Source organism: Nicotiana tomentosiformis, chromosome 6 (genome assembly GCF_000390325.3).
Source record: "Nicotiana tomentosiformis chromosome 6, ASM39032v3, whole genome shotgun sequence".
NCBI classification, from domain to species: Eukaryota; Viridiplantae; Streptophyta; class Magnoliopsida; order Solanales; family Solanaceae; genus Nicotiana; species Nicotiana tomentosiformis.
Genome location: NC_090817.1, coordinates 131,050,879 through 131,077,074, shown reverse-complemented (window position 1 = coordinate 131,077,074; position 26,196 = coordinate 131,050,879). Strand labels below are relative to the sequence as shown.

Sequence of the window (26,196 nt, the reverse complement as noted above, 5' to 3'; positions counted from 1 at the left end):
GCCGTCCGATAAGCCCATAATGCATCATCAAGCTTCTTGGACCAATTCATCTGATTAGCATTCACCGTTTTGGACAATATACTTTTTATCTCCCGGTTGGAGACTTCCACTTGCCCACTAGGTTGTAGGTGATAAGAAATTGTAACTTTATGAGTAACACCATACTTGCTAAGTAAAATGTCAAAATCTTTGTTGCAAAAATGTGACCCCCATCGCTTATAATTGTACGTGGAGTACCAAACCTTGTGAAAATATTCTTCTTCAAGAAAGCCACCATACTTCTTGCCTCATTCTTGGGTAAAGCAATGGCCTCAACCCATTTGGACACATAATCCACCGCGACCAAGATGTAGGTGTTTCCACAAGAGCTCACAAATAAAATGGTTGTAAGAGGCATTTCATTTTTCTTCGAGATTCCACCGGCCCGTTGACATTCATCACATCTTCTCACTAAATCACTTGCATCCTTGTAAAGAGTCGGCCAATAGAAACCATAACTAAGCATTTTGGTTGACGTTCTTGATCCACCATGATGACCACTATATGGAGAAGAATGACAAGCCCCAAAAATTTTACCTTGCTCTTCTTCCGGTACACATCTTCTAATCACCCCATCCGTACAAATCCGTAAAAAGGTATGGTTCATCCCAATAATAATCTTGACAATCTAGTTTGAGCTTCTTCCTTTGGTTTGAAGAGAACTCATCCAGGATGATTCCACACACAAAAGAATTTTCTAAATTCGTGAACCATGTCACCGCTTTCATTGAAATTGCCAAGAGTTGCTCATCGGGGAAAGAGTCATTGATCTCAAGGCCATCATGTGGCCTCCCCTCCTCCAAACGAGACAAGTTGTCCGCCACTTGGTTTTCACTACCTTTTCTATCTTGGATGTCAATATCAAATTCTTGCAACAAGAGTACCCATCTCATCAACCGAGCTAGCATCCTTCTCAAGATGCTTGCACAACGGGTTCACCACCTTAGAGAAGTCTTTGATGAAGCGCCGGTAAAAAACCCGCATGGCCTAAGAAACTCCGCACACCCTTCACTGAAGTAGGGGGTGGGAGCTTAGAAATCACCTCAATCTTTACCTTATCAACATTAATTCCATTCCTTGATATGTTGTGGCCAAGGACAATACCTTCCTCGACCATGAAATGGCATTTCTCTCAATTGAGCACCAAATTGGTTTCTTCACATGTAGCCAACACTTTGTCCAAATTTGCAAGACAATCATTAAAAGAATCTCTAACCACCGAGAAGTCATCCATGAAAACTTCAAGATAGTCCTCCACCATGTCCGTGAAAATAGCCATCATATATCTTTGAAAAGTTGTTGGTTCATTGCACAAACCAAATGGCATCCGCTTGAAAGCAAAAGTACCATAGGGCCATGTAAAGGTTGTTTTCTCTTGATTTTCCGGAGCAATGGGAATTTGGTTGTAGCCCGAGTACCCATCAAGAAAGTAATAGAAAGAACAACCGGCCAATCTATCGAGTATTTGATCTAAGAAAGGAAGTGGGAAGTGATCCTTCCTTGTGACTTTGTTGAGCTTGCGATAGTCCATACACACCCTCCAACCGGTCACCGTTCTAGTAGGAATCAACTCATTCTTGTCATTGGTGACTACCGTCATGCCCCCTTCTTTGGGACACATTGAACCGGAGAAGTCCATGAACTATCATAGATGGGGTAGACAACCCCGACATCCAACCACTTGATAATCTCCTTCTTGACAACTTCTTGCATAGACTCATTGAGTCTCCTTTGATGTTCAATAGATGGTTTTGTGCCATCCTCCAACTAGATCTTATGCATGCAAAAGGCGGGGCTTATCCCCCGAATATCCTCCAAGGTCCACCCAATATCCTTCTTCAACTTTTGTAGCACCGCCAATGTGGAATCAACTTACATGTTAGTCAAACCAAAGATGCGGAGGCAATGGCTTCAACCCGAAGGTAGGAGGCTCTTCAATAGAAGCTTTTAAGGAGGATTGTCCTATTTTAAAGATCCAAGGACAATTTATAGGGTGCGTAGTTGTACGACCCCATTCCTTACAAAGAGTTCACACATTCCATGAAGCCATCCATCTCTCGTCATCAAAGTTGAGCAACACGGCCTCCAATATATCACCAACATTGGTTGTAGCACTTATTTCATCAACAATAACATCGGTAACCAAGTCCAAAAAAGAACACACCTCATTGCTATTTGGTTGCCGTATGGACTTACATACATAGAATACCACTTTTTCATCACCAACCTGGAAAGTGAGTTCTCTGGCTTCAACATCACAAAGCACCTTTTCTTTAGCAAGGAAAGGTCTCCCAAGAATAATTGACATTTCATAGTCAACCTCACAATCTATAATGACAAAATCCGCCAGGAGAATGAATTTATCATCACGAAGCAAAACATCTTCAATCACACCCAAAGGCCTCTTCATGGTATGATTGACCATTTGTAATCTCATAGAGGTGGGTCTTGGTTGCTCAATTTCCAAAGTCTTAAAAACTGAATTGGGCATCAAATTGATACTTGCCCCAAGATCACAAAGAGCTTTAGCAAACTCGGCACTTCCAATTGTACAAGGAATCGTGAAAGCACTGAAATCCTCCAACTTAGGAGCCATTGAATGCAAAATATCACTCACTTGATGAGTGACTTTGATGGTTTCAAAATTCATTGACTGCTTCTTTGTCACAAGATCCTTCATAAACTTTGTATAACCGTGCATTTATTCCAAAGCTTCAACTAGTGTCACGTTGATTGAAAGACTCTTCATCAGTTGAATGAACTTCTTGAATTGATTCTCACCATTTGCCTGGCAAGTCTTTGAGGGTATGGAGGTGGAGGCTTAGGAAATGGTGCCTTAGCCTTTTGCACTAGTGGCTCCGGTATGTCAATAATGTGTTCCCTAGACGGGCCTCCTCTTGAGTCTCTTCCATACTATCATCAATATCAATCTAAACTTCATCATTAGGTTGCACCACATTGGTTGGGATCTCTTCTTCTTGCATCACTTGATCATCATCAACAAGTTGCCTTCCACTTGAGGTAGGTGCATTCCCGCCTCTTCCACTTTTTGTGATAGCCGCCATGGCATTCCCCGTATTGTTACCACCCTTTGGGTTCACCACCGTGTCACCTGGTAGTGCCCCCTTAGGACGAGAATTTAGAGCTTGAGAGATTTGCCCTATTTGAACTTCGAGATTGCGGATTGATGTGTTGTGTGAGGCAAGTTGGATATCCGAATCAGCATTCTTTTCTATTATTTGCATGAACATTCTTTCAATACGTCCCATTTCATTGTGTGAAGAACTCAAACCATGGGAAGGATAAGGAGGTGCGTTGCTTGATTGTTGGTACATTGGGGACCTTTGAAAACTCGACCCCTGATTGCCTTGATTGTTGCTCCATCCGCCTTGATTGTTACCTACCCAATTTCCTTGGATGTTTCCACTCTAATTTCCTTGATTATTGTTGTTATGCCAAATCTCTTGATTGTTTCCTCCACTCTAATTTCCTTGATTGTTAGAATTCCAATTGCCTTGATTGTTTTGTGGTCGCCATTGTTGTTGGCTTATGCCTTGGAAGTTGTTTCTTTGCCCTTGAAAATTATTCACATATTGCACTTCCTCTTCTTGTTCATTATAGGAATCATCTTGCTCAAAACCACCATCTTCTCGCACATAGTTCTCCCCTCGATTTTGCACTTGTGGACCCTTGGTCATCTTCTTGTTCACCATCATGTCCACTCCTTCCATAGCATTGACTTGCTTAGGAGTTTGCACTTGATTTAGTTGGGCCTTTATATTTGAGTCATGGTAGTTGTCAATTCAGCAATGTCTTGCCCTTGGTCTTTTAATTCTTTGTGAAGGTGGATCATATTCGGGTCACCTTGTGGAACAATGGCCCAGGATTTCTAAGACGATGACGTGTTCGCCATCTCATCCAAAATCTCACACGCCTCCGCATAAGGCGTAGTCATAAGTTTCCCACCGGCTAACTGATTCACTATGCAGTGGTTGGTTGTGTTAATCCCACGATAGAAGGTTTGTTGAATTATGTTTTCTATCATATCATTGTTGGGACATTCCTTGACCATAGTTCTATATCTCCCATATCTCATGTAGTGGTTCATTCGGCTCTTGCTTGAATGCCAAGATCTCATCTCGAAGTTTGTCCATGTGCCCTGGAGAAAACACTTACCAATGAACTTTTTCGCCAACTCATCCCAAGTGTGAATTAAATGGTTCGACAATCATTCCAACCAATCTAACGCTTTCCCCCATAGAGAGAATGGAAAACGCCTTAGCCTCAATGCATCCTCGAAGACATTCATTTGCTTGCTCCTCCAACTAGTATCCACAAACCCCTTCAAATGTTTCTAAGCATTTTGTGTTGGAGCACCGGTAAAGAAACCCCATTGCTCAAGCAAAGTAAGCATCACATTGGTTATTTGGATGTTGCCCGCCCTAATACGGGGAGGGACTATTGCACTAGCATAACCTTCGTTAGGCAATATACGATGTGGAGCCTCTTGTGGTGGAGGTGGGGGTGGAACGAGCACATTGTCGTGAGGTACCCGGACTCTTCGATTGGCTTGTGGATCATGAGGTACCTCCTCTACTTGCTCCTCATCGCCATCCAATTCCCCCAAAGGCAAATTTCCGACCTCATTGTTCGTCATGGTTGTACCTAAAATTTCTCACACAAGTTAGTAACGCGGAAGGAAAAGAAGATATTCCAAAAATAAATCCAAATATATAGCTATAACTATTTTAACTCCCTAGTAACGGTGCCAAATATTGATCCACGTCCAATCCGCACTCACTAGTGAGTGGAAATGGTCGTTGGAAGAATAGTACCCAACAAGAGTCGATGTAACAACACGGCCGGTCATTTTGAGAGAATTAGCCCCGAACCCATATTTATTGTTCCATCAATTTCAGTTTTGGGTTTTGTGACTTGCCGGGAGTTGTTTTTGGTTTCGGAGTGAAATGGAACACATAGTCCCTAAATTGGAGGTTTAAGTCGTAGGAATCGATCGTTGTTTGATTTGTGTGAATACGACTCCGGAATAGAGTTTTGATGGTTCCAATAGCTATGTAGGGTGATTTTGGTCTTAGGAGCGTGTTCGGATGTTGAATTGGAGGTCCGCAGGTCATTTTAGCGTCAATTGGCAAAAATTGGAAATTTGATGAATTTTGGAAAGTTTGACCGGGAGTGGAGTTTTTGATATTGCGGTCGGAATGTGATTCTGGAAGTTGGAGTAGGTCCGTAATGTCAATTATGACCTTTGTGCAAAATTTGAGGTCAATCGGACTTGATTTGAAAGGTTTCAGCGTCAGGTGTAGAAGTTTGAAGTTTTAAAGTTCATTAGGCTTGAATCGATGTGCAATTCAAAATTTTAGCATTGTTTGATGTAATTTAAAGGCTCGAGTAAGTACGTATAATGTTTTAGGAATTGTTTGTATATTTGGTTGAGGTCCCGACCTTTTGGATTTGATGATAACATCATCCACGTACACTTATATCTCTTTGTATATCATGTCATGGAAAATATTTGTCATGGCTCTCATGCAGGTAGCTCCGGTGTTCTTCAAACCAAATGGCATCATTTTATAACAATATATTCCCCATGGCGTGATGAAGGCTATCTTCTCAGCATCCTCGTCATCCATCCAGGTTTGATGGTATTCTGCGAAGCAATCCACAAAGGATGGAGTTCATGTTTGGCACAGTTGTCGATCAATATGTGTATATTAGGGAACGGGAAATCATTTTGGACTTGCTCTATTTAGATCTCGATAGTCGACACATACCCTGACTTTCCCATCTTTCTTTGGAACTGGCACAATGTTGGCCAACCAAGCTGGGTACTCGACCACTCTAAGAACCTTGGCTTTGATCTACTTGGTGACCACCTCTTTTATCTTCAAACTCATATCCAGCTTGAATTTTCTGACTTTCTGCTTTACCGGTGGACATGTAGGATTAGTGAGTAACTTGTGAGCTACTATGGATCTGCTCAAATCCGTCATATCGTTGTAGGACCATGCAAAGATATCTTCATATTCTTTTAGGAATATGATGTACTCTTCTTTCTCTGACGGTGATAGATGAATGCTTATGCGTGTTTCCTTGACCAGTTCAGAATCCTCTAAGTTAACTGCTTCAGTTTCGTCCAAATTGGACTTTGGCTTGTTTTCAAACGTTTCCACTTCTCTGACTATTTCCTCAAGTATCGTATCATCTTCCAGGTCCTCTGAATCACTATCCTTATGTCACATTATCTCATTACATGTCACAGTCACAGGTTCATCGGGATAGGTAATAATAATGTTGTAAAAAGAGAAAATGTAGAGAATAATAGTAAATATGTAAAGTAGCAATGCATTAATTGAAATCTTTAAAATGTTAACAAATGTGGCTCGATGACTTGAGCAATTATTTCAAAACAAAATACTAAAAATATCTCAAAATCTTAAAAATAATTTATGCTAATCTGCCAAGCTACCCAAGAAGTCGACGGGCCCGGGATGGTGCAGCAGTCCAGTTTTTGAGAATAGCTCCTTTCCCCACGGTCTGAATGGTAAGTTCTTCCTCCTCCTCCTCCTCAACTATCGCACTACAATCCATATCTTCTTCATCCAGAAATAGTTTCCTCATGCTAGCTAAGAGTTCATTTTCCTCAGATCCCCACATCACGTCAGTGTGATGAAATGTATGGTATAGATGTGGTACTGGTTTTTCCAACAGATAATAAGGACCACGCCATGGCGGCGACCAATCCTGGTACTCTTGCCAACTATATTCGTATCCGAGCCTAAAAGTTGTGCCATAACGCTACGGTTGTACGGGTTTGGTGATCCCTTGGAGGTTTTTGCTGAGACCCTTGCCAGGTTCATATCATGTCCATAGTAATATGCTTTCTATCTTGTTACTCCACCATCGATCTTTTTCAATTGCGTTGACTCGCTCAATGCGATGGTACGTTTCTCCACCCAGCTTCTTCCTATTCTCGATGTCTGGAACGGTCTGATTGGTGTAGATGGGGTTGCTTCCATCCCCATGGATAATCACTTCTTGATGATTCCATTCAAACTTCATAGCCTGATGCAGAGTAAAATCCACTATCCCAGTTGCGTGTATCCAGGGTCGTCCCAACAATAGATTATGGGTAGCAGATATATCCAGCACTTGGAACTCAACATCAAACCAGGTCAGGCCCAATTGTGGGTTGAGGTTGATTTCTCCGGTTGTGGCTCTTTGGGATCCATCAAACACCTTTACATTCATACTTCCCATCTGTATGTCGTGCAGGCCTTTACCCAACCTTTTTAGAGTAGTCAGTGGGCATATATTGAGACTTGAACCCCCATCTATCAGGACCTTGGCGATGAACATATCCTCAAATTGCACTGTGATCTGTAGTGCCCTATTATGACTTAGTCATTCTCGTGGTAATTCATCCTCGTGAAAGGTGATTTTGTGGCTTTCCAGTACCTGCCCGACCATATTGGCTATCTCCCCACTAGTGATGTTGGTGGGTACATAAGCTTCACTCAGCACTTTCATCAAGGCATTCCTATGTGTCTCAGAGTGTTGCAGCAGTGACAAGATGGATATCTGATCGGTAGTTTTGTTCAAATGATCGACAACAGAGTATTCCTTTGCTTGTACCTTTCTCCAAAGGTCATCAGGGCCAATCTCAACAATAGGCATCTTAGATGCAGCTTTTTTGCTTGTTCCTCCCAGGTGCTCGGGTGTATAGACTCTGCCAGTTCTAGTCATGCCTTGCGCCGCACCTGGTTCCTCCATTTTTGCTTTTTCTTTTATTCTTGATTCCGCAACATAATCCCATAGGATAGCATCAGACTTGTAAGATGGCGTGAGGCTACCATCATAGTGAAGGGTGTAGTTACCTCGACTTCAAACGGTGCTTGGGTTTGTACCACAACAGGTGTGAGGGTGACCAGAGACGTTTTAGGATCATCCCCCTCCCGAATAAGTCTGATTGGCGCCTCCAGATCCCATTCCTCATCGGTCTCTATCACATTCACTCTCTCACCTTTGTGATGTGGGAGAGGATTGTTACGAATATTTGGTGCAACTTCCTTTGCCTGTATGACCTTGTTGTCGATCAGTGTCTAAATCTTGTCTTTCAGTGTGCGACACTCATCAATTATATGACCCTTCATGCCTAAATGATAGGCATATATCTTGTTTAGGTTAATCCACTGAGAGGAATTCTCCATAGCAATGGTAGGGATGGGACTGACATAACCAACAGCCTTTAATCTCTCATATAATTATTCTATGGGCTCAGCTATTGGGGTGTATTGTCTAGGTGGTCTACGGTCGAAGTTTGGTCGTGGTTTTTGGTAGTTTTGGCGAGTGGGTGGTGGTGAGTGGTAATATGCGGGTTGAGTGTTATAGGCATGGTAGGTGGTAGCAGGTTGTTGGTATCTGAGGGGATGAAGGCTGGTATATGGGTGGAGGCATTTGGTATATAGGTAGAGGTGTTTGGTAGGTGAGAGGATACTTAGGACCCTGGGCCACCATTACGGCTCCTATTCTTTATTCTTCGAAATACCTCCCGATTGCAATGCTTTATTCGTGCCCTACAGGGCCTCAAAATTTGTCACCATCCCACTCTTAATCCCTTCTTCTATTCTTTCTCCTAGCTTGATGGTGTCGGAGAAATTGTGATTTTCAATAAGTATAAGCCTTTCATAGTACTGTGGGTCTTGAGCCTTGATGAACAACTTATTCATTTGCTCTTCTTCAAGTGATGGCCTTACTTTCAAAGCTTCAAATCTCCACTGATTAGCATATTCACGAAAGGTTTATGTTGGTTTCTTCTTAAGGTTTTGAATGTAGAAAATGTCTGGTGCTCTTTCTGTGTTGAACCTGAATATGTCAATGAAATCTGACGCTATGCTTACCCAATTAACCCACTTCTTTGGGTTCTGACTGATATACCAAGACAATGCATCTCCGGTGAGGCTTCGCATGAACAGTTTCATACGGATTTGTTCATCTTTGCCCACTCTTACAAGTTTGTCACAATATGTCCGCAGATGCACTTTCGGATCACCAGTTCCATCGAACATTTTGAACTTGAGGGGTTTGTAACCCTCCGGCAGTTCCACATCTGGCTGAATGCACAAGTCCTCATAGTTTAAACCTGCAATGCCTTTACCACCTTCGACACTCTGAACTCTACTAGTGAGCTTCTTGAGTTATTCTGCTATGTGCTTAATGAGCAGGTCTTTCTCGGTTGATTCAGGTATGTATAGGGTTTGTTACGGGGCATGGGGTAAAGTTTCCACGTATATGGGATTACTTTGATGAACTCCGGGAATGTGAGCATAAGGGTGGTCATTGGTTGAATTTTGGGGATCAGGAGTGGGCTGTGGTGCATTTTGGGGAGTGTGATAAGTGGTAGTTTGTGGGTATGGAGTTGGATGATGGTTTTGTTGTTGAGGAGTAGGTATTGGTAGAGGGTTAAGGTTTTGAGGAGGCGTGGGGTACTGGTGTGGTGCAGGAGGATTTGGCGGTGCAATTCGGTTTTGTGTGTTTCGTGGTGGTGCTTGGTTTTGGTAGTTGGATTTTGCTGGTTAATATCAGGGACATTGAGGGTGAGAGAAAAGTTTGCCAAGTTTCGGACCTGCTCAAGTTCTCCTTGTACCTCCAGGATTTTCTTTTCCAGACGTAAGACTAGTTTATTCTGTATCGGAGTACTTCGACATTTTCTGCCAGGGTGACGTTGTCTTTCTTGATACCTCTCAAATCATCCATTTTCGCGTTCCCTTTACTCTTTTCCTTTAAGATCGCTTGGTGGAGGAGGAGGTGGAGGACCTCTGGATCTAGTGTGATATGCTGACGATACCAGTATGCTCGAACTAACCTTGGGGAGTGGGAATAATCAAAAGAAAGAAAAAGAAAAAGGTACCCAAGTTAGTAAAGGGTATTGAAAGAATGCTTGCAATATTAAACATGTTTTTCAAAATCATGTAATAATTCATGTCCTAAGTTGGGGACCTCGTTGTGCCCGGGGTACGCCTAAGCGATACATAGACTCGGAGAAAATTGATGCCAATAATTGCGTCATTTCATTAATGTGGAAATGAGTCAAACCTTCACTCAATCGACAATAATAATAAAGTTACTAATGACATTTAGCCTTATTACAACTGAAATCTAAAACTAAGCTAGAAAACAATAAAGAACATTATTTGCTAGTCTACTTGGTCCCTCAAGGACCTTCTCCGTGCTTGGCTCTTTTGACTCCATCAATCAAGTTCCCTAAGTCGCGCATATCCAATAATAAATAAGCTTTTGCTATATGCCCTCCTTTACTGCCATCTATGTTCTGACAATCCGCAAGCCTCTTTCTTATCTTTCCCTCAAGCTCCATCAATCCTTGTTCTAGATATTCCAATCTCTCGGTGGACGTAGTGGGGATTTCCTTCTATTTATTAATTGCCTCCATGCCCACTTTATGTTGTTCCAGATTCTAGCTTCAGACTCAAAAACCCTTTTGCGAAGCCTTCTATACTTGACTTGTGCCTCAGCATCATCATCAATGATCCTATTTTCCAAATTGACCCCTGGCTTGACGTCTCCCGCTATATCATCTACCAACCATGATGGATAGAAACACACATGGCCGACATGGTACCTGTCTGGCTCGATAGTCTCTCTTTCCACAATGACTTTCTGGCTCCACATATGTTGCGCCTCGAACTTGAAAGAAATGATGCCCCCTTTGAAATATGCCTTGCACTGGACCATATTGGAAACCCAAGGTATGACCTATTTTCTTCCTACTTGTCTCATTACCCTTATAGAAGAATAAGGATAAATTCCCCGCAATCCGATCAATACCAAATGAGTAGTATCCCTCGACCTGATGATGAACTCACTGCTAGGAAACCACTCAAACATCCAATGTACCTTCTCGTCTGTCAGATTGTTGAAGAAACGCACCCAACTTACAGCACTTCCGGGCTGCGCGAACCTATCTGGGATGAATGTCATTTTCTTTGGATGGTGATAAGCTATGTAGTCATTCAATGGTCATCGCAGAAGCTCTTGACGATATTTTCCCCTCCGAAAGTGATCCAATAGCCAAACTTGCAGTAATAGATTACAACCTTCAAAATGACTGAACCCCTGCTTGCACCGGTCTAGAGCGCGGTACAGTTCAGCTAGGATCATAGGGATGATGGTGTAGGTTTTCCCCTCGATGCCTTCCATTAAAGTTCATGCAACCATAGCTAAACGAGTGTGTATCATTCCCCCTTTCATTGGAAATATCAACAAACCCAAGAAGCAAATGATGAATACATAAACTCGGTGGTGCGTCCAACCTAAGGAGGTAATGGCAAGTTCCTCATGATGAAGACGGTACGACTTACTATGCCCATAACGCTCATAAAGAAACCCAAAAGGGATGTAGGATTTCTTTAAGCAAAGCAATTCTTCATTTTTCTTTAAGCCCGACATCTTTAGAAAACCGTGAGGGGTGTGATTCTCTGGTACTAGTAACCCTGGACTATCCCATGGCAGCTTAGCAAAACCTCTTATTTCTTCTAAGAGAGGAGTCATTTCTATGTCACCAAATCAAAAGACCGCTCTTTTCTCATCCCAGAACATGGTAGCAGCCTCAATCAAAGCTCTATTCGGTTAGATATTAAGAAAAGATGGCAAGTCCCCAAGTACTCTTCTCACATGATTCTTGTCGCAAGGTGCAAGATCTTTCCACTAGTCAAGTAGCAGAGGTTGGATGTTTTGGACCATGCCGAACCGGGGGACTTCGTGCTTCATTTTCTGCAAACAAATAACGTTAGCCCTTTCCCCCTCCAGATACGACCACTTACACAATAATGATCAATATATTGTCATATTTTCTCCAAGTAATGCACATAACATGGTAGTGTCCATTGGGATTGTAGAAATCCAGTCGGACTTTGGACAAGGCTTATCTTAGAGGGCTATTACGTTAACAACGTTCTAACCTGTACTAGGTTTTACATGATGCATGTACATTTGATATTGGTGTAACGTTTCTAGAATGGCCTAGACTGGTACTCCCAAGTGGACAACTTGAGAGGGAAAGGCATGGGACCATCGATTGCACCGCTGATTGACTAGTCTACCGCAAATAAGCCTTTCCGATTTAAAAAAGGTAATTTTGGAAGAGCGCGGACACTCATCAAGCGCCGCTATGTTGATAATTGGCACGAGTGGAGTATGATGTGGAGCATGATTTATGCAGAAATAACACGTTGTCAAGTATTTGCATGATAAATATGTAAAAGCAGTAAATACAATAGTAAGGTAAACATAGGAAATATAGAAAGGAAAGACAAAAGGAAAGAGTCAGTTTAGTTCGTGGAATATATGCAAGAATGTAATAAAGCAGATATGGGAATAGGGATGGGAGAGGCATGATATGGAAGTCTTAGACAAGATGAAATGAAGAGTGGTCATAGAAAATAAAGGTGAACGGGAAAGGGATTTGCATGTCATAACGGATTTAAACAAATAAAGATGAACGTGGAAGGGATGTGCATGTCATAACAAATTTAAACAAATAAAGGTGAATAGGGGAAGGGATATGTATGTAATAGCAAATTTAAACAAATAAAGGTGAAGAAGGGATGTGCATGTAATAAAAAAAGTAATCCACGTTAGTCAAGTTCATTATGGTAAGAGCCTAAGTGTATTCCCCAGCAGAGTCGCCATGATGTCGCGCCCCCTTTTGCTTTCTCGCGAAAGCAGGTTTTCGACATGTGAAAACTCTTTTAAATGGGTATTAAAAGAGAAGAGTTGCCACCTAATGATTTTTAAGGTGCGTTAGGGCACCTATTGTGCAGATAACTCTATTTGACTAGTCAACGTCACCAAAGATCGGGTAAGGGCTCAAATTACCTCAAAGAGAATGTGTTAGGCACTCTTTGAGGTCCACAACTGTGGGTCCCGATCGAACATAAGACTATGTGAATTATATAATTAGACTAGGTGATCAAATAAACAAAGAGAATATAAAGGTCGGAGAAGTTCAGTATAACACAATTGGTACAAATCTTAAGGACTACAAGGATACAACTACAATGTTAAAACGACTAAATGTAGATATCAAGTATATAAAATAGGGGGGGTCCTATGCTTTTTAGCCTAAAGGATCATCCAGTGCAACATAAATAATACTTTACAAATCCTTTTAGATAGGAGTTGCTCACATTATTCAGCGCGCACAGACTATCATCTCCTGCTACCTGATTACTATGTTAAAGTTGTTTATCTAAAGCGTTCTAATTCAGTTCTAAGTCGTGTCATATGCGTGCACTACCCGTCCCATGCCTATGGCCTAGGAGACTTTGGACCAAATATTCGGATGGTTCTAAACTTTACTTAGGTTGCTCAAAAATGATAAATCTAAGCGACATTCAAAACATGTAGGACTGCACATAAAGACAATAAATGGCTCAAGTTGGCCTACACATGTAAGCAACAAATGCACGCGAGCAAGTTCATACTATAGGCAGTAGATAAATTTCAGAATTAAGACGAATTAGAGTCCTTAAGTCCTGTAGACATGGCTTCTATGTAATTTTGATTTTTTAAGCGTACAGGCAGTGTTGTTGTTCTAGAACAACGAATTTGCTGATTATAGGTATTATAAATCCTATAGGTGATCTCTAAATTGTTTGCGCAATGAGGCAATAAAACCGTTTGAAAGCTTAAAATTATCTGCGTTTGATTTTATTGAGTGAGTATGTGATTCCCTATAGGCATGGTTTGTACAAGTGCACATGAAAAACCAAAGAGCATATATGGCAGGTTGGATAGAATAACAAGTAGGTCACATAAGTCCTATAGGCATGTTCTCTACCCTTTTATGCAAACATTAGAATATACTTGTTTCCCCAATTTCACTAACACCCCAATTGTTGTTATTCCAAATTATTATAGGCCTAATGAACATAAATATAAATATTACACAAGGAAAACTGTAGGCCAAAAGTAGGCCCAAAAGTAAAAAGAAATAAACCAGTATTGCCTGGGCTCTCAACAAGCTCACTTTTCTACGAATAGCAGGCCCAGATGCGAACTCAGCTCAAGCACTGGAGGGTATCAATTGCACAGCCCAAGTCCAGGTTTTGGAACCATGTTAGAACCCAGGTGGAGTCTCACTTACCAAACAATTGCGAGTTAACAAATACACCTAGCAATCACTTAAAGAATTCTGGACCTACTAACAACGAATAGGTGACAAAATTTGAAGAAATGCATTTTGTATTTTAGAAGCAGACATATCAGAAGAGATAGCATATTGAGCAAAAGAACATATTGAGAGAGTTAGGGGAATCAGGTTTTCTGAGGTTATAAGATAAACATATCAGAGTGCACAATGCCAAACAAGTCAATAATATGGGAACTATCCTAAAGGATTTCAAATGTCTAGCTGGTATAATGAAAGTTTCTAGCATGACAGTTCTAATATGGTCACAAATAGCATATCAACATACTAGTAGTATAGCTTGGTCAATATCATGAAACTTAACATAGTGGGGATAGATCATAGTACAAATGCTTTACAGAAACTTATGGCATGTGAAAGGCAGATTAGCTACATATTTACATGTCAGTTGACCATATATAAGAGAGAAAATGTGACATTAACCCTAAAGTCTTAGATAATGCTAAAGATCAGGATTACAGATAGCAAGGAAACATGTTTAGGCTAGATCTTAAGACAATATGAGATCCATATAGTTGTGACCAGTTTCCAAAGAACAGTCGATTAAGCACAAGACTCAATAATTCATTCAAAGCAAAGGAATGCTTTCATAAGAGTTTTATTATAGTACCCAAAGCAAGGCATGAAAAGGATTTTACAACTAACAACATGTAGTCAGTTTCATTACAAGAACACCTACAATAGGCATACATTGAAACTAAAAACTCAAACATGTTCAGATAGTAAGAAAAACACAAAGGTATGGAACTGATTCCAGAGGAAAATAAGGAAATCTAACATAGAAGTGCAGGATATAGTGAAGAACACATATTATCCTAACGCAAACTAAGAACAAACTGGAATCTATCACATGTACTAAAATGCATTCAACTATCAAAGAATACATAATGACAGGGGAGTATCATAGCAGTGCAGTATCAAGGATTCACAACTAACAAAGGAACTAAATCATGATCACAGAATTTTAAACGTGCTTAATATCTAGAACACATAGAGATATACAGAAGGAAAAAAATATTGAACATTGCAAGAGTTAAAGGCACTAACCAGTAGCAAAATTAGAATACTGGTAGCAAGAACCCCAAATCTTCGATGCTTCACAGTTCACAAGAGCCTCGTAAGGGCCCCGAGCAGTGCTTACACCGGAGAAGGTTGATAATATTATGGCCTTGACTTTCAACCGGCCAAAGATCCAAGTGTTTCAGAGAAGATGAACGAGTGAGAAAAATATAATGAGTGCAATAGCAGTGATCCTTTTGGTGCCTAAAGGGGAATTGGGGAGGGGGTTATATAGTGTTCAGTTAATCAAAATCCGAAAAGGAAAATATCAATCGAATCACAAAAATAAGGAAAGATTATCAAGCAGAAATCAAATTGACCGATGAATCGGATTAGGAGAAAACCCAACAAACCCTAGTTGACAGAAATCAAAGATTGACCGATGATCTTGGTGAATCGGACCCATATAGCCTTGCAATAAATGTATATAGACGAAATATCGTCTGGATCCCTATTATTAAAACTGATTCCCCTTGATTCGAAGATTTGTACTTGCCAAAATAGAGCAAGTACTATGTAATACCATAAAGAAGCAACCAGTAGCGAAGGAACATAAGTATGGTAAGTAAATAACGGGTGAATCCCATTATTAACGGGATTAGGAGAGGGGTTGGTGAAAGGCGGCGATTAGGGTTTCTCAGAGAGAGGTGAGACAAAGAGAGTTTAGAGGCGGCGAGTAGTGGGATAATGGGGTTAGGGCTTAGGTTTATTGGATTTAAAAGGGGTGGTGGCTTGTGAGTCGTTGATCTCTGAGATCAACGGCCAAGAATAAAGGGAGATGGGGCGAGTCATACAAAACGGGCATGGGGTGATGGGTTGCTGGTATTGGGCTAGAGGTTATTGGGCTAGAGTTTTAGGTGTGGGCTAGTGAACTGGGGTCCGAATTTGGCCTGTTTTGGGCCAAAATTTAAAAATAGAAGAAATTAAAGAAAAACTAATTTAATGAAATAGCTAAAATAAATATAAAAATACTATTAATGCAACTCAGTAATCTAAAACAATAGTAGAAGTTTATAAAAATGTAAAAGAATACTTTGACCTTGAATAAAATAACAAATGTGGTAGATTGCAAAATATAGGCTATTATTGCAAGATTATGTAAATAGCCTAAAAATACTTATGTAATTATATGAATTGAATTAAAAATATTTTAAACATATAGATGGATGCAAAATAATAAATTTGGATGACTAATTCATCACAAATAATTTGAAGGAATAATTAGTAAATATTCAAGTATTTTAAATGCGAGAAAATTAATTTTAAAGCTCCAAAGATTATGAAAAATTATTGAAAGTGCTTGTATAAACATTGTAAATTGCATAATGATGCAAAATGACATTTTAAAGTATGTATATTATTTGAAAAAATGTGAGGGCAAAATTGGGTATCAACACGAGGTGGTTCCTCGGGAGATCCTCATGTGTTGCATATTTACTTTGGGACTACGAGGCGGTTCCTAAAGCGATCCCCCATGTACTACTTATTTACTTTGGGACTACGAGGCGGTTCCTCGGGAGATTCCCCTGTACTGCATAATTACATTTGGGATTACGAGGCGGTACCTCAGGAGCGCCCTTGTTGTTTGCCTCTATTGATGAGTTGTTATTTTCTGAAGTCTCCCGCTGTTAAATTTTCAGTCATTTCAAATATTATTATATCTTCTTCCTTACTTTTATTTTAAACCAGTAGGGCCCTTATATAAGCTCGTGACTACTCTACCGAGGTTAGGCTTGGCACTTGCTTGGTACCGTTGTGGCGTACTCATACTACACTGTGTACATCGTTTTGTGCAGATCCAGGTTCTTCCCACTAGACCAGATACCAGTGAGTTAAACCGTACGTGGAGACTTCAAGGTATATCTTCCATCGTCCGCAGACCTCGGGGTCCCCCTCTATCCTTATTATGTTGCTTCCCCTATTCTCTTTAGACTTTGATGTATAGAGACACTTACTACTTTCTCTTAGAAGCTTGTGACTAATTCCTACCGGGTTTTGGGAGTTGTAATTGTTGATTTGCAATTTATGTTTATTTCATGTGTTGAGATTGGATTTTAGTTTATTATTCATTTATTCCGTAATTAGATAGGCTTACCTAGTCGTAGGGACTAGGTGCCATCACGACATCCTATGTAGGGAAATTTGGGGTCGTGACACGTTGGTATTAGAGCTCTAGGTTCATTGGTGTTATGAGTCACAAGCAGGTTTAGTAGAGCCTCGCGGATCAGTACAGAGACGTCTGAACGTATCTTCGGGAGGCTATGGAACTGATAGGAAAAGCTTCACTTCTTTGATTCTGTATCATGCGGGATTTTTGACCTCAGATTCTAAATTTCTATATTTCTATTCTCTCACAGATGGTGAGGACACGTAAAGTTGGATGAGATGACCAGACACTCACGCCCCCTGCTAGAGCTGCGAGAGGTCGGGGCCGGGGTAGAGGCCGAGGACGTCCTCGTTGTGCAGCTAGAGCACCCGCACGAGCTGCTATAGAGGAGCCACCAATAGCTCCAGTTGGAAGACAAGCACCTGAGACGCCTATTACTAAACCAGCCCTCCAGGAGACTCTAGCCCAGTTTCTGATCATGTTCAGCACCTTAGCTCAGGCAAGATTGATACCGCTTGCTCCTGCCATATCTCAGGCCGGGGGAGGACAAGCACCTGAGATGTCTGTTCCGAGCTCATTGTTCTCCGGTACCCCAGAGCAGCAGGTTCAGGTAGACCAGGATCCAGATATCATACCGATGCAGGCGGTAGCTCCAATTCAGTACAAGGTTAGGGCAGTAGTTTTTTAGGTAGAGCAGCTCAGACTCGTAAGGTACAAGAAGTACCACCCTCCTACTTTCAGTGGCTTGACATCATTGGTGGCGCGCATAGGAGTTGGATAGTCCGGCTGAGGCTGCTTCGCTCACTTGGACTTAGTTCTCAGATATGTTCTTGAGAGAGTATGTTCCCTAGAGTCTTAGAGATGCTTAGCGCACACAGTTTGAGCAGTTACATTAGGGTTCTATGACCGTGTCAGAGTATGCGGTCTGGTTTAGTGATTTGGCTATGCATGCACCAACCTTGGTCACTACTGTTTGAGAGAGGGTTCGTCGGTTTATTGAGGAGCTCAACCCTAGTATCAGATTGAGCATGGCTCGCGAGTTAGAGATGGATATTTCATACCAGCAGGTAGTGGGGATTGCTAGGAGGTTAGAGGGTACGTGGACTCGGGATAGAGAGAAGAGAGAGAGAGAGGCCAAGAAGTCTCGAGAGTCTGGCATTTATAGTAGTACTCGTGCCCCAACGGCAGCTCGTCAGGGCGGGGGTTATATGGGTCACCTTGTTCATTTAGCACATCCAGCCGCCAGTAGTGCTTCGACCACTACTAGACCCCAGGATCCTTATTATGCACCGCCAGTGTCTAGTGTGCCTCCCGTACGGGGTGCTTCCAGTGGTCAGTCTAGTCGATCAGGACCGATCTAGTCGCAGCAGCCACGTCCTCCTAGAGATTGTTTTGAGTGTGGCGACACTCGTCATTTGGGGAGGGATTGCCCCAGATTTAGTAAGGGTGCGCCTCCACAGATTTCTCAGGCACCATGTGCTCCACTAGGTCTGTAAGTTATGATTACAGCACCAGCTACCACTCTAACAGCACCGCCAGCTAGGGGTGGAGATCGGACAGGCAGAGGTCTCCCTAGAGGGGTGGCCAGGACAGATATTATGCCCTTCCTTCTAGGACCGAGGCAGTTACATCCGATTTTGTCATCATAGGTATTGTTCCAGCTGTCATAGAGATGCATCGGTCTTATTTGATCCAGACTCCACTTATTCCTATGTGTCATCTTACTTTGCTTCGTATTTGGGTGTATCCTGTGATTCTCTGAGTTCACCTATTTATGTATCTACACCCGTGGCTGATTCTATTATTGTTGACCGTGTGTATCAGTCATGGTTCTTAATGGTTTTGAGATCAGAGCCAATTTATTATTGCTCAGTATGGTAGATTTCGATGTTATTTTGGTCATGGACCGGTTGTTGCCCTATCACGATATCCTTGACTTTCATTGTAAGACGCTGACGTTGGCTATGCCAAGTCTACCGCGGTAAGAGTGGAGAGGTACCTTAGATCACGTTCCTAGCAGGGTTGTTTCATTTCTTAAAGCTTAGCGAATGGTTGAGAAGGGGTGTGATGCGTATCTGGCCTATGTAAGAGATGTTAGTGTTGATACTCCTACTGTCGAGTCAGTTCTGGTAGTGAGGGATTTTGCAGACGTATATCTAGCAGATCTTCCGGGCATGCCGCCCGATAGAGATATTGACTTTGCCATTATTTTGGTACCGGGCACTCAACCCATTTCTATTTCACCTTATCGTATGGCCCCAGCAGGGCTGAAAGAGTTAAAGGAGCAGTTATATGAATTACTTGATAAAGGGTTCATTCGGCCAGTATGTCGCCTTGGGGTGCTTCTGTCTTGTTTGTAAACAAGAAGGATAGTTCTATGCGAATGTGTATCGATTATCGCCAGTTGAATAAGGTTACAGTGAAGAACAGGTATCCATTGACACGTATTGATGACCTATTTGATCAGCTTCAGGGTGCCAGAATGTTCTCTAAGATCGACTTGCGTTCCGGCTATCATCAGTTGAAGATTCGGGAGCCAGATATCCCGAAGACTGCTTTCAGGACTCGGTATAATCATTACGAGTTCCTTGTGATGCCTTTTGGGCTGACTAATGCCCCAACGATATTCATGCACTTGATGAACAATGTATTTTAGCCCTATCTTGACTCCTACATTATTGTGTTTATTGACGACATTCTGGTGTACTCCTAGAGTCGGGAGGATCATGAGCAGCACCTGAGGACTACGCTTCAGACCTTGAGGGAGAAGAAGTTATATGCAAAATTTTCAAAGTGTGAATTCTGGCTAGATTCAGTGGCATTTTTGGGTCATGTAGTATCAAGTGAGGGGATCAAGGTAGACCGGAAGAATATTGAAGCAATGCGGAGTTGGCCTAGACTGTCCTCAGCTACGAAGATTCGGAGTTTTCTTGGCTTGGCGGGGTATTACCGTCGATTTGTAGAGGGTTTCTTGTCTGTTGCAGCACCTATGACCAGATTGACCCAGAAGGGTGCTCCGTTCAGGTGAGCGTCACGCATTGGTCTCAGCGCGGTATTGATGCAGGACGGTAGGGTGATTACCTACGCATCTAGACAGCTGAAGGTGCATGAGAAGAATTATCTTGTCCATGACCTTGAGTTAGCAGCTATTGTTCATGCCTTAAAGATCTGGCGGCACTATTTGTACGGTGTCTCTTGTGAGGTTTTCACTGATCACCGGAGTCTACAGCATCTGTTTAAACAGAAGAATCTTAACTTGCGGCAGCAGAGATGGTTGGAGCTGCTTAAGGATTATGACATCACCATTCTCTATCATCACGAGAAGGCCAATGTGGTGGCCGATGCCTTGAGTCACAAGGCGGAGAGTTTGGATAATTTAGCATATCTACCAGTAGTAGAGAGGCCCTTAGCCTTAGATTTTCAGGCCTTGGCCAACCAGTTACTCAGATTGGATGTTTCCGAGCCGAGCATAGTGTTGGCTTGTGTGGTTTCTCAGTCTTCTCTTTAAGATCGTATCAGGGAGCATCAGTATGATGACCCCCATCTGCTTGTCCTTAAGGATAAAGTTCAGCATGGTGATGCCAATGAGGTCACTATTGGAGATGATGATGTATTACGGATGCAGGGCAGTCTATGTATGCGTAATGTATATGGTTTGGTTGAGTTGATTCTCCAGGAGGCTCACAGTTCGCGGTACTCCATTCATCCGGGTGCCACGAAGATGTATCAGGATTTGAGGCAGCACTATTGGTGGAGGCGGATGAAGAAGGACATAGTGGAATATGTGGCTCGATGCTTAAATTGTCAGTAGGTGAAGTATGAGCATCAGTAACCACGTGGATTGCTTCAGAAGTTAGAGATTCTAGAGTGGAAATAGGAGCGGATCGCTATAGATTTCGTTGATGTACTCTCACGGACTCAAAGGAAGTTCGATGTAGTTTGGGAGATTGTGGATAGATTGACGAAGTCAACTCATTTCATTCATATGGTTACTACTTACTCTTCGGAGCAGCTGGCTCAGGTTTACATTCGCGAGATTGTCAGGCTTCATGGCGTACCGGTATCTATCATCTCGAACCGGGGTATGTAGTTTACATAACGGTTCTAGAGAGCTGTACAACGTGAGTTGGGTACTCAGATGGAGTTAAGCACAAAATTTCACCCTCAGACGGACGGGCAGTTTGAGTGCACTATTCAGATATTGGAGGATATGCTTCGTGCGTGTGTGATTGATTTTGGGGGTGCTTGGGATCACTTCTTTCCACTTGCGGAGTTTTCCTACAAAAATAGGTATCATGTGAGCATTCAGATGGCCCCGTACTAGGCTTTGTATGGTAGATGGTGCCGGTCTCTAGTGGTTTGGTTCAAGCCGGGTGAGGCTAGGCTATTGGGTACAGACTTGGTTCAAGATGCCTTGGAGAAAGTTAAATAGAACAGGATCAACTTCGTACAACCCAATCCAGACAGAAGAGTTATGAAGATCGGAAGGTTTATGACATTGCATTCATGGTTGGGGAGCGGATCTTGCTCCGGATTTCACCCATGAAGGGTGTTATGAGGTTCAAAAAGAAGGGCAAGTTGAGCCCTAGGTATATCGGTCCTTTTGAGATTCTTGATAGGGTTGGAGAGGTGTCTTACAGACTTGCACTACCACCTAGTCTCTCTGCAGTTCATCCAGTGTTCCATGTTTCCATGTTCCAAAAATATCACGGCGATCCATCTCATGTGTTAGACTTCAGCTCAGTCCAGTTGGACAAGGATCTATCTTATGTTGAGGAGCCGGTGGCCATTCAAGACAGGCAGGTTCGAAAGTTGAGGTCGAAGAACATCACTTCAGTGAAGGTTCAGTGGAGGGGTAATCCAGTCGAGAAGATGACTTGGGAGACCGAGAATGATATGCGCAGCCATTATCCTTATCTTTTCACCACTTTAGGTATATCTCTATACTCGTTCGAGGATGAATGTTTGTTTTAAGAGGGGGATGATGCAACTACTCGGCCGGTTATTTTGAGAGAATTAGCCTGGAACCCCTATTTATTGCTCCCTCTCTTTCAATTTTAGGTTTTGTGACTTGCCGGGAGGAGTTGTTTTTGGATTCGGAGTCAAATGGGACATGTAGTCCCTAAATTAGAGGTTTAAGTCATAGGAATCGACTATTGTTTGTTTTCTGTGAATATGACTCAGGAATGGAGTTTCGACTGTTCCAATATCTACGTAAGGTGATTTTGGTCTTAGGAGTGTGTTCAGATATTGAATTGGAGGTCCGTAGGTCATTTTAGCTTCAATTAGCGAAAGTTGGAAATTTGATGAATTTTGGAAAGTTTGACTGGGAGTGGAAATTTGATAGCAATTTCGGAAGTTGGAGCAGGCCTGTAATGTCAATTATGACTTGTGTGTAAAATTTGAGGTCAATCGGACTTGATTTGATAGGTTTCGGCGTCAGGTGTAGAAGTTTGAAGTTTTAAAGTTCATTAGACTTGAATCGATGTGCAATTCGTGTTTTTAGCATTGTTTGATGTGATTTAAAGGCTCGACTAAGTTTGTATGATGTTTTAGGACTTGTTGGTATGTTTGGTTGAAGTTTCGAGGGCCTCGGGTGAGTTTCAGATGAATAACAGATCAAATTTAGACTTGTGAGAATGGCTGATGGCACCAGTTCTGGTGTAATCCCACCTGCGCAAGATTGACCGCAGGTACGAGCTCACAAAAGCGAGCAATAGGACACAAATACGGGCTAGGGGAATTGGCCAGTGGTCGTAGGTGCGGTGTGAAGGTTGCAGAAGCGGAGTTGCTTCTGCGGAAGAACGATCGTAAAAGCGGATGAGTGCTTGGGAAGGCTTGTCCGCAGAAGTGGGCGTATTGGCGCAGATGCACACCCGCAGAAGCGAAAGTTCCGTACGTGCAGAAGAGTCGACCGCAGGAGCGAGGGAACCGCAAATGCGGGTAAGTTGTCGCTCCTGTGACGCTGCAGATGCGGCTATGTTTCCGCAGAAGCGGAAATGCTGGACAGAACACTTAAATACAAGGGTTCGCGATTTTTGCTCATTTTAAACATTTTGTGCTCGGGTTTGGCATTTTCTTGAGATCATTTTCGAGGGATTCCTTGAGGTAAGTCCCTTGTGCTTATTTTTTATCAATAATATTGCTTCCTTATTTATTTTTCCACCTAGTTAGTGTATATTTATGGTGGAATTTAGGACTACAAGGCGGTTTCTCGGGAGATTCCCTTGTACTACACATTTACTTTAGGATTACGAGGAGGTTCCTCGGGAGATCAACCTGTACTGTATATTTACTTTGGGACTACGAGACGGTTCCTCGGGCGATCCCCCTGTACTACTTATTTACTTTGGGACTACGAGGCGGTTCTTCGGGATATCCCCTTGTACTGCATATTTATATTTGGGACTACGAGGCGGTACCTCGGGAGCGCCCCTATTGTTTACCTCTATTTGCTGAGCTGTTATTTTCTGAAGTTTCCCGCTGTTAAATTTTCAGTCATTTCAAATATTATTATATCTTCTGCCTTACTTTTATTTTAAACAAGTAGGGCCCTAACCTGATCTCGTCACTACTCTATCGAGGTTAGGCTTGGCACTTATTGGGTACCGTTGTGTCATACTCATATTACACTCTGCACATCTTTTTATGCAGATCCAGGTTCTTCCCACTAGACCAGATACCAGTGAATTGGACCGCACGTGGAGACTTCAAGGTATATCTGCCATCGTCCGCAGACCTCTGAGTCCCCCTCTATCCTTATTATGTTGCTTTCCTTATTCTCTTTAGACTTTGATGTATAGAGACACTTACTACTTTCTCTTAGAAGCTTGTGACTAATTCCTACCGGGTTTTGGGAGTTGTAATTGTTGATTTGCAGTTTATGTTTATTTCATGTGTTGAAATTGGAGTTTAGTTTATTATTCATTTATTTTGCAATTTGTTAGGCTTACCTAGTCGTAGAGACTAGGTGCCATCACCATATCCTATGTAGGAAAATTTGGGGTCGTGGCAGTCGAGGTCGATTTTCACAGGGAGTTACTATGGGTGTTAGGAGTATACACTTGACGAAAGTAAATGGAACAACTAAATTACACTTCCAAACAAAAGGTTTTAATTTCTAATTCTAATTTTACTCTAGCAATTATAAGCTAAGAAAAGAAACTAAAAGCGAATGATTATTTTTGGAATTTTTTTCAAATAGTTAAAAAAACCAGGGATGTGATCGTGACCTAGGTGTTTGCCTAATGGGTTAAATACTTTTGCACTTGTTTTGTTGATTGGGGTGTATTATAGCTCTCAACTCTACGCTACTCAATACCTCTCGATCATAGAGTAATTTTGCCCAACTTTGCTTTGTCAAGCCCAAATGGGTATCAAATTAAATAGTTGATATGAGCTCAAGTCGGGTTCTCACTATCTCTAGTTTGAACCCTTTAATTAGGCTAATCAAACCCTCAATTAGCCTAATTCCTTGTTTTCACACCTCCTTTTTCCCGAGGGATAGGGGAGTTTTTCCAATTAAAGTGACATTATTTGAAGTGAGATTGTTTATTTAATGAGATTCGCCACTTGGAATAATTATGATGGTGTGCCAAGTCACCGATTTATTTTAAAAACCCAAATAGAAGAAACTTAACTCTATTTATGGTCCGCAAACATAGAAGACCGGGTAAGGAATTTTGTTAACCCGGAAGAAGGTGTGAGGCACTTCCAAGTTCCGTGGTTTTAGCACGGTCACTTAACAATTAATACTTGGCTTAATTATCTGATTTATTACCTGTTTTGAACCTATTGTGCATTTTATTTTTGACTGCTTTTAATTATGCATGTAAATCACTTTTTAGTATTTATGGAGCAATTTCTTGAACAAGTTACGATATCGTACACTTGTCGTTTGGGTACATATTGTGAATCGCGTCACATGAAACGCATCCACGATTTACAACATATTTATTTTATTATTATTTGAGTTATGGTCAAGTCGCATGAAGCGCGCACTCAAGTTGGGATTATGTATCATGATTATGCCATGGGAACCGTACTCATAGTCACGATGTTTATTATAAAGCAAGCTACGAACGTTCATAAATTGTCTAATTTCCCAGAATTTAAGGTTATACGTGGAGGTCCAAGTATTATAGAAACTTACCAAAAAGATGAGGGAATTCCACTAATAATGTATGAGAAAATAGCCGGTGCTTTGCTTTATTAACTTCAATATCTTGATTTTAAACTAAACAAAGGAATATAGTTTATGACTGGAAATGGTTTACATATTGGCAAAATCATGGGCTTGCAGGAAAGTCCAAGACGTCTTTAACCTCTAAAGAAAACGTTAATTCTGTAGAAATTCTCAAAGGCAGACTCTTTTAGTTAACGCTCTAATCATATTAAATCAAAATCGTGCCTTTCAATTAAAATCCACTTTGAATAAAGTAAGGTAAAAGAACAGTAACTACTAAATTTGACAAAAACAGTACAGTAAAGAACTCCTGATAATGTACTTCTATTTTTAAAATGAAGATGAAATGAAAAGGGGTTTCTCTGAAAATTTCCTCGTGAATTCTTGTGTGTATATGCTAATCTATGAGAGTGAGAATGCAAAATGAGAACGCCAAGAAAAAAGTGAAAAGAAAGTTAGTCTGCTCTCTCTATTGTGTGTCTGGGTCTGGTCCAAAATGAGCGAGAAAGAGTCTTTTTATAACAGATTTTTAGGGCAACAAAACCTGATTTTTCTAATTCA

At 41.6% G+C, this 26,196-nt stretch overlaps 1 protein-coding gene across 1 annotated transcript; it reads right to left on the bottom strand.

The window, feature by feature from the left end:
• Positions 1 to 2,068: 2,068 nt before the first annotated feature.
• On the bottom strand, positions 2,069 to 3,770 carry LOC138894777 (uncharacterized). The gene is made up of 2 exons (XM_070179503.1): positions 3,613 to 3,770; positions 2,069 to 2,579 (listed from the first exon to the last, which is right to left on the bottom strand). Exons 1-2 carry the CDS (start codon positions 3,768 to 3,770, stop codon positions 2,069 to 2,071), a joined length of 669 nt encoding a protein of 222 aa, XP_070035604.1.
• Positions 3,771 to 26,196: the final 22,426 nt, after the last annotated feature.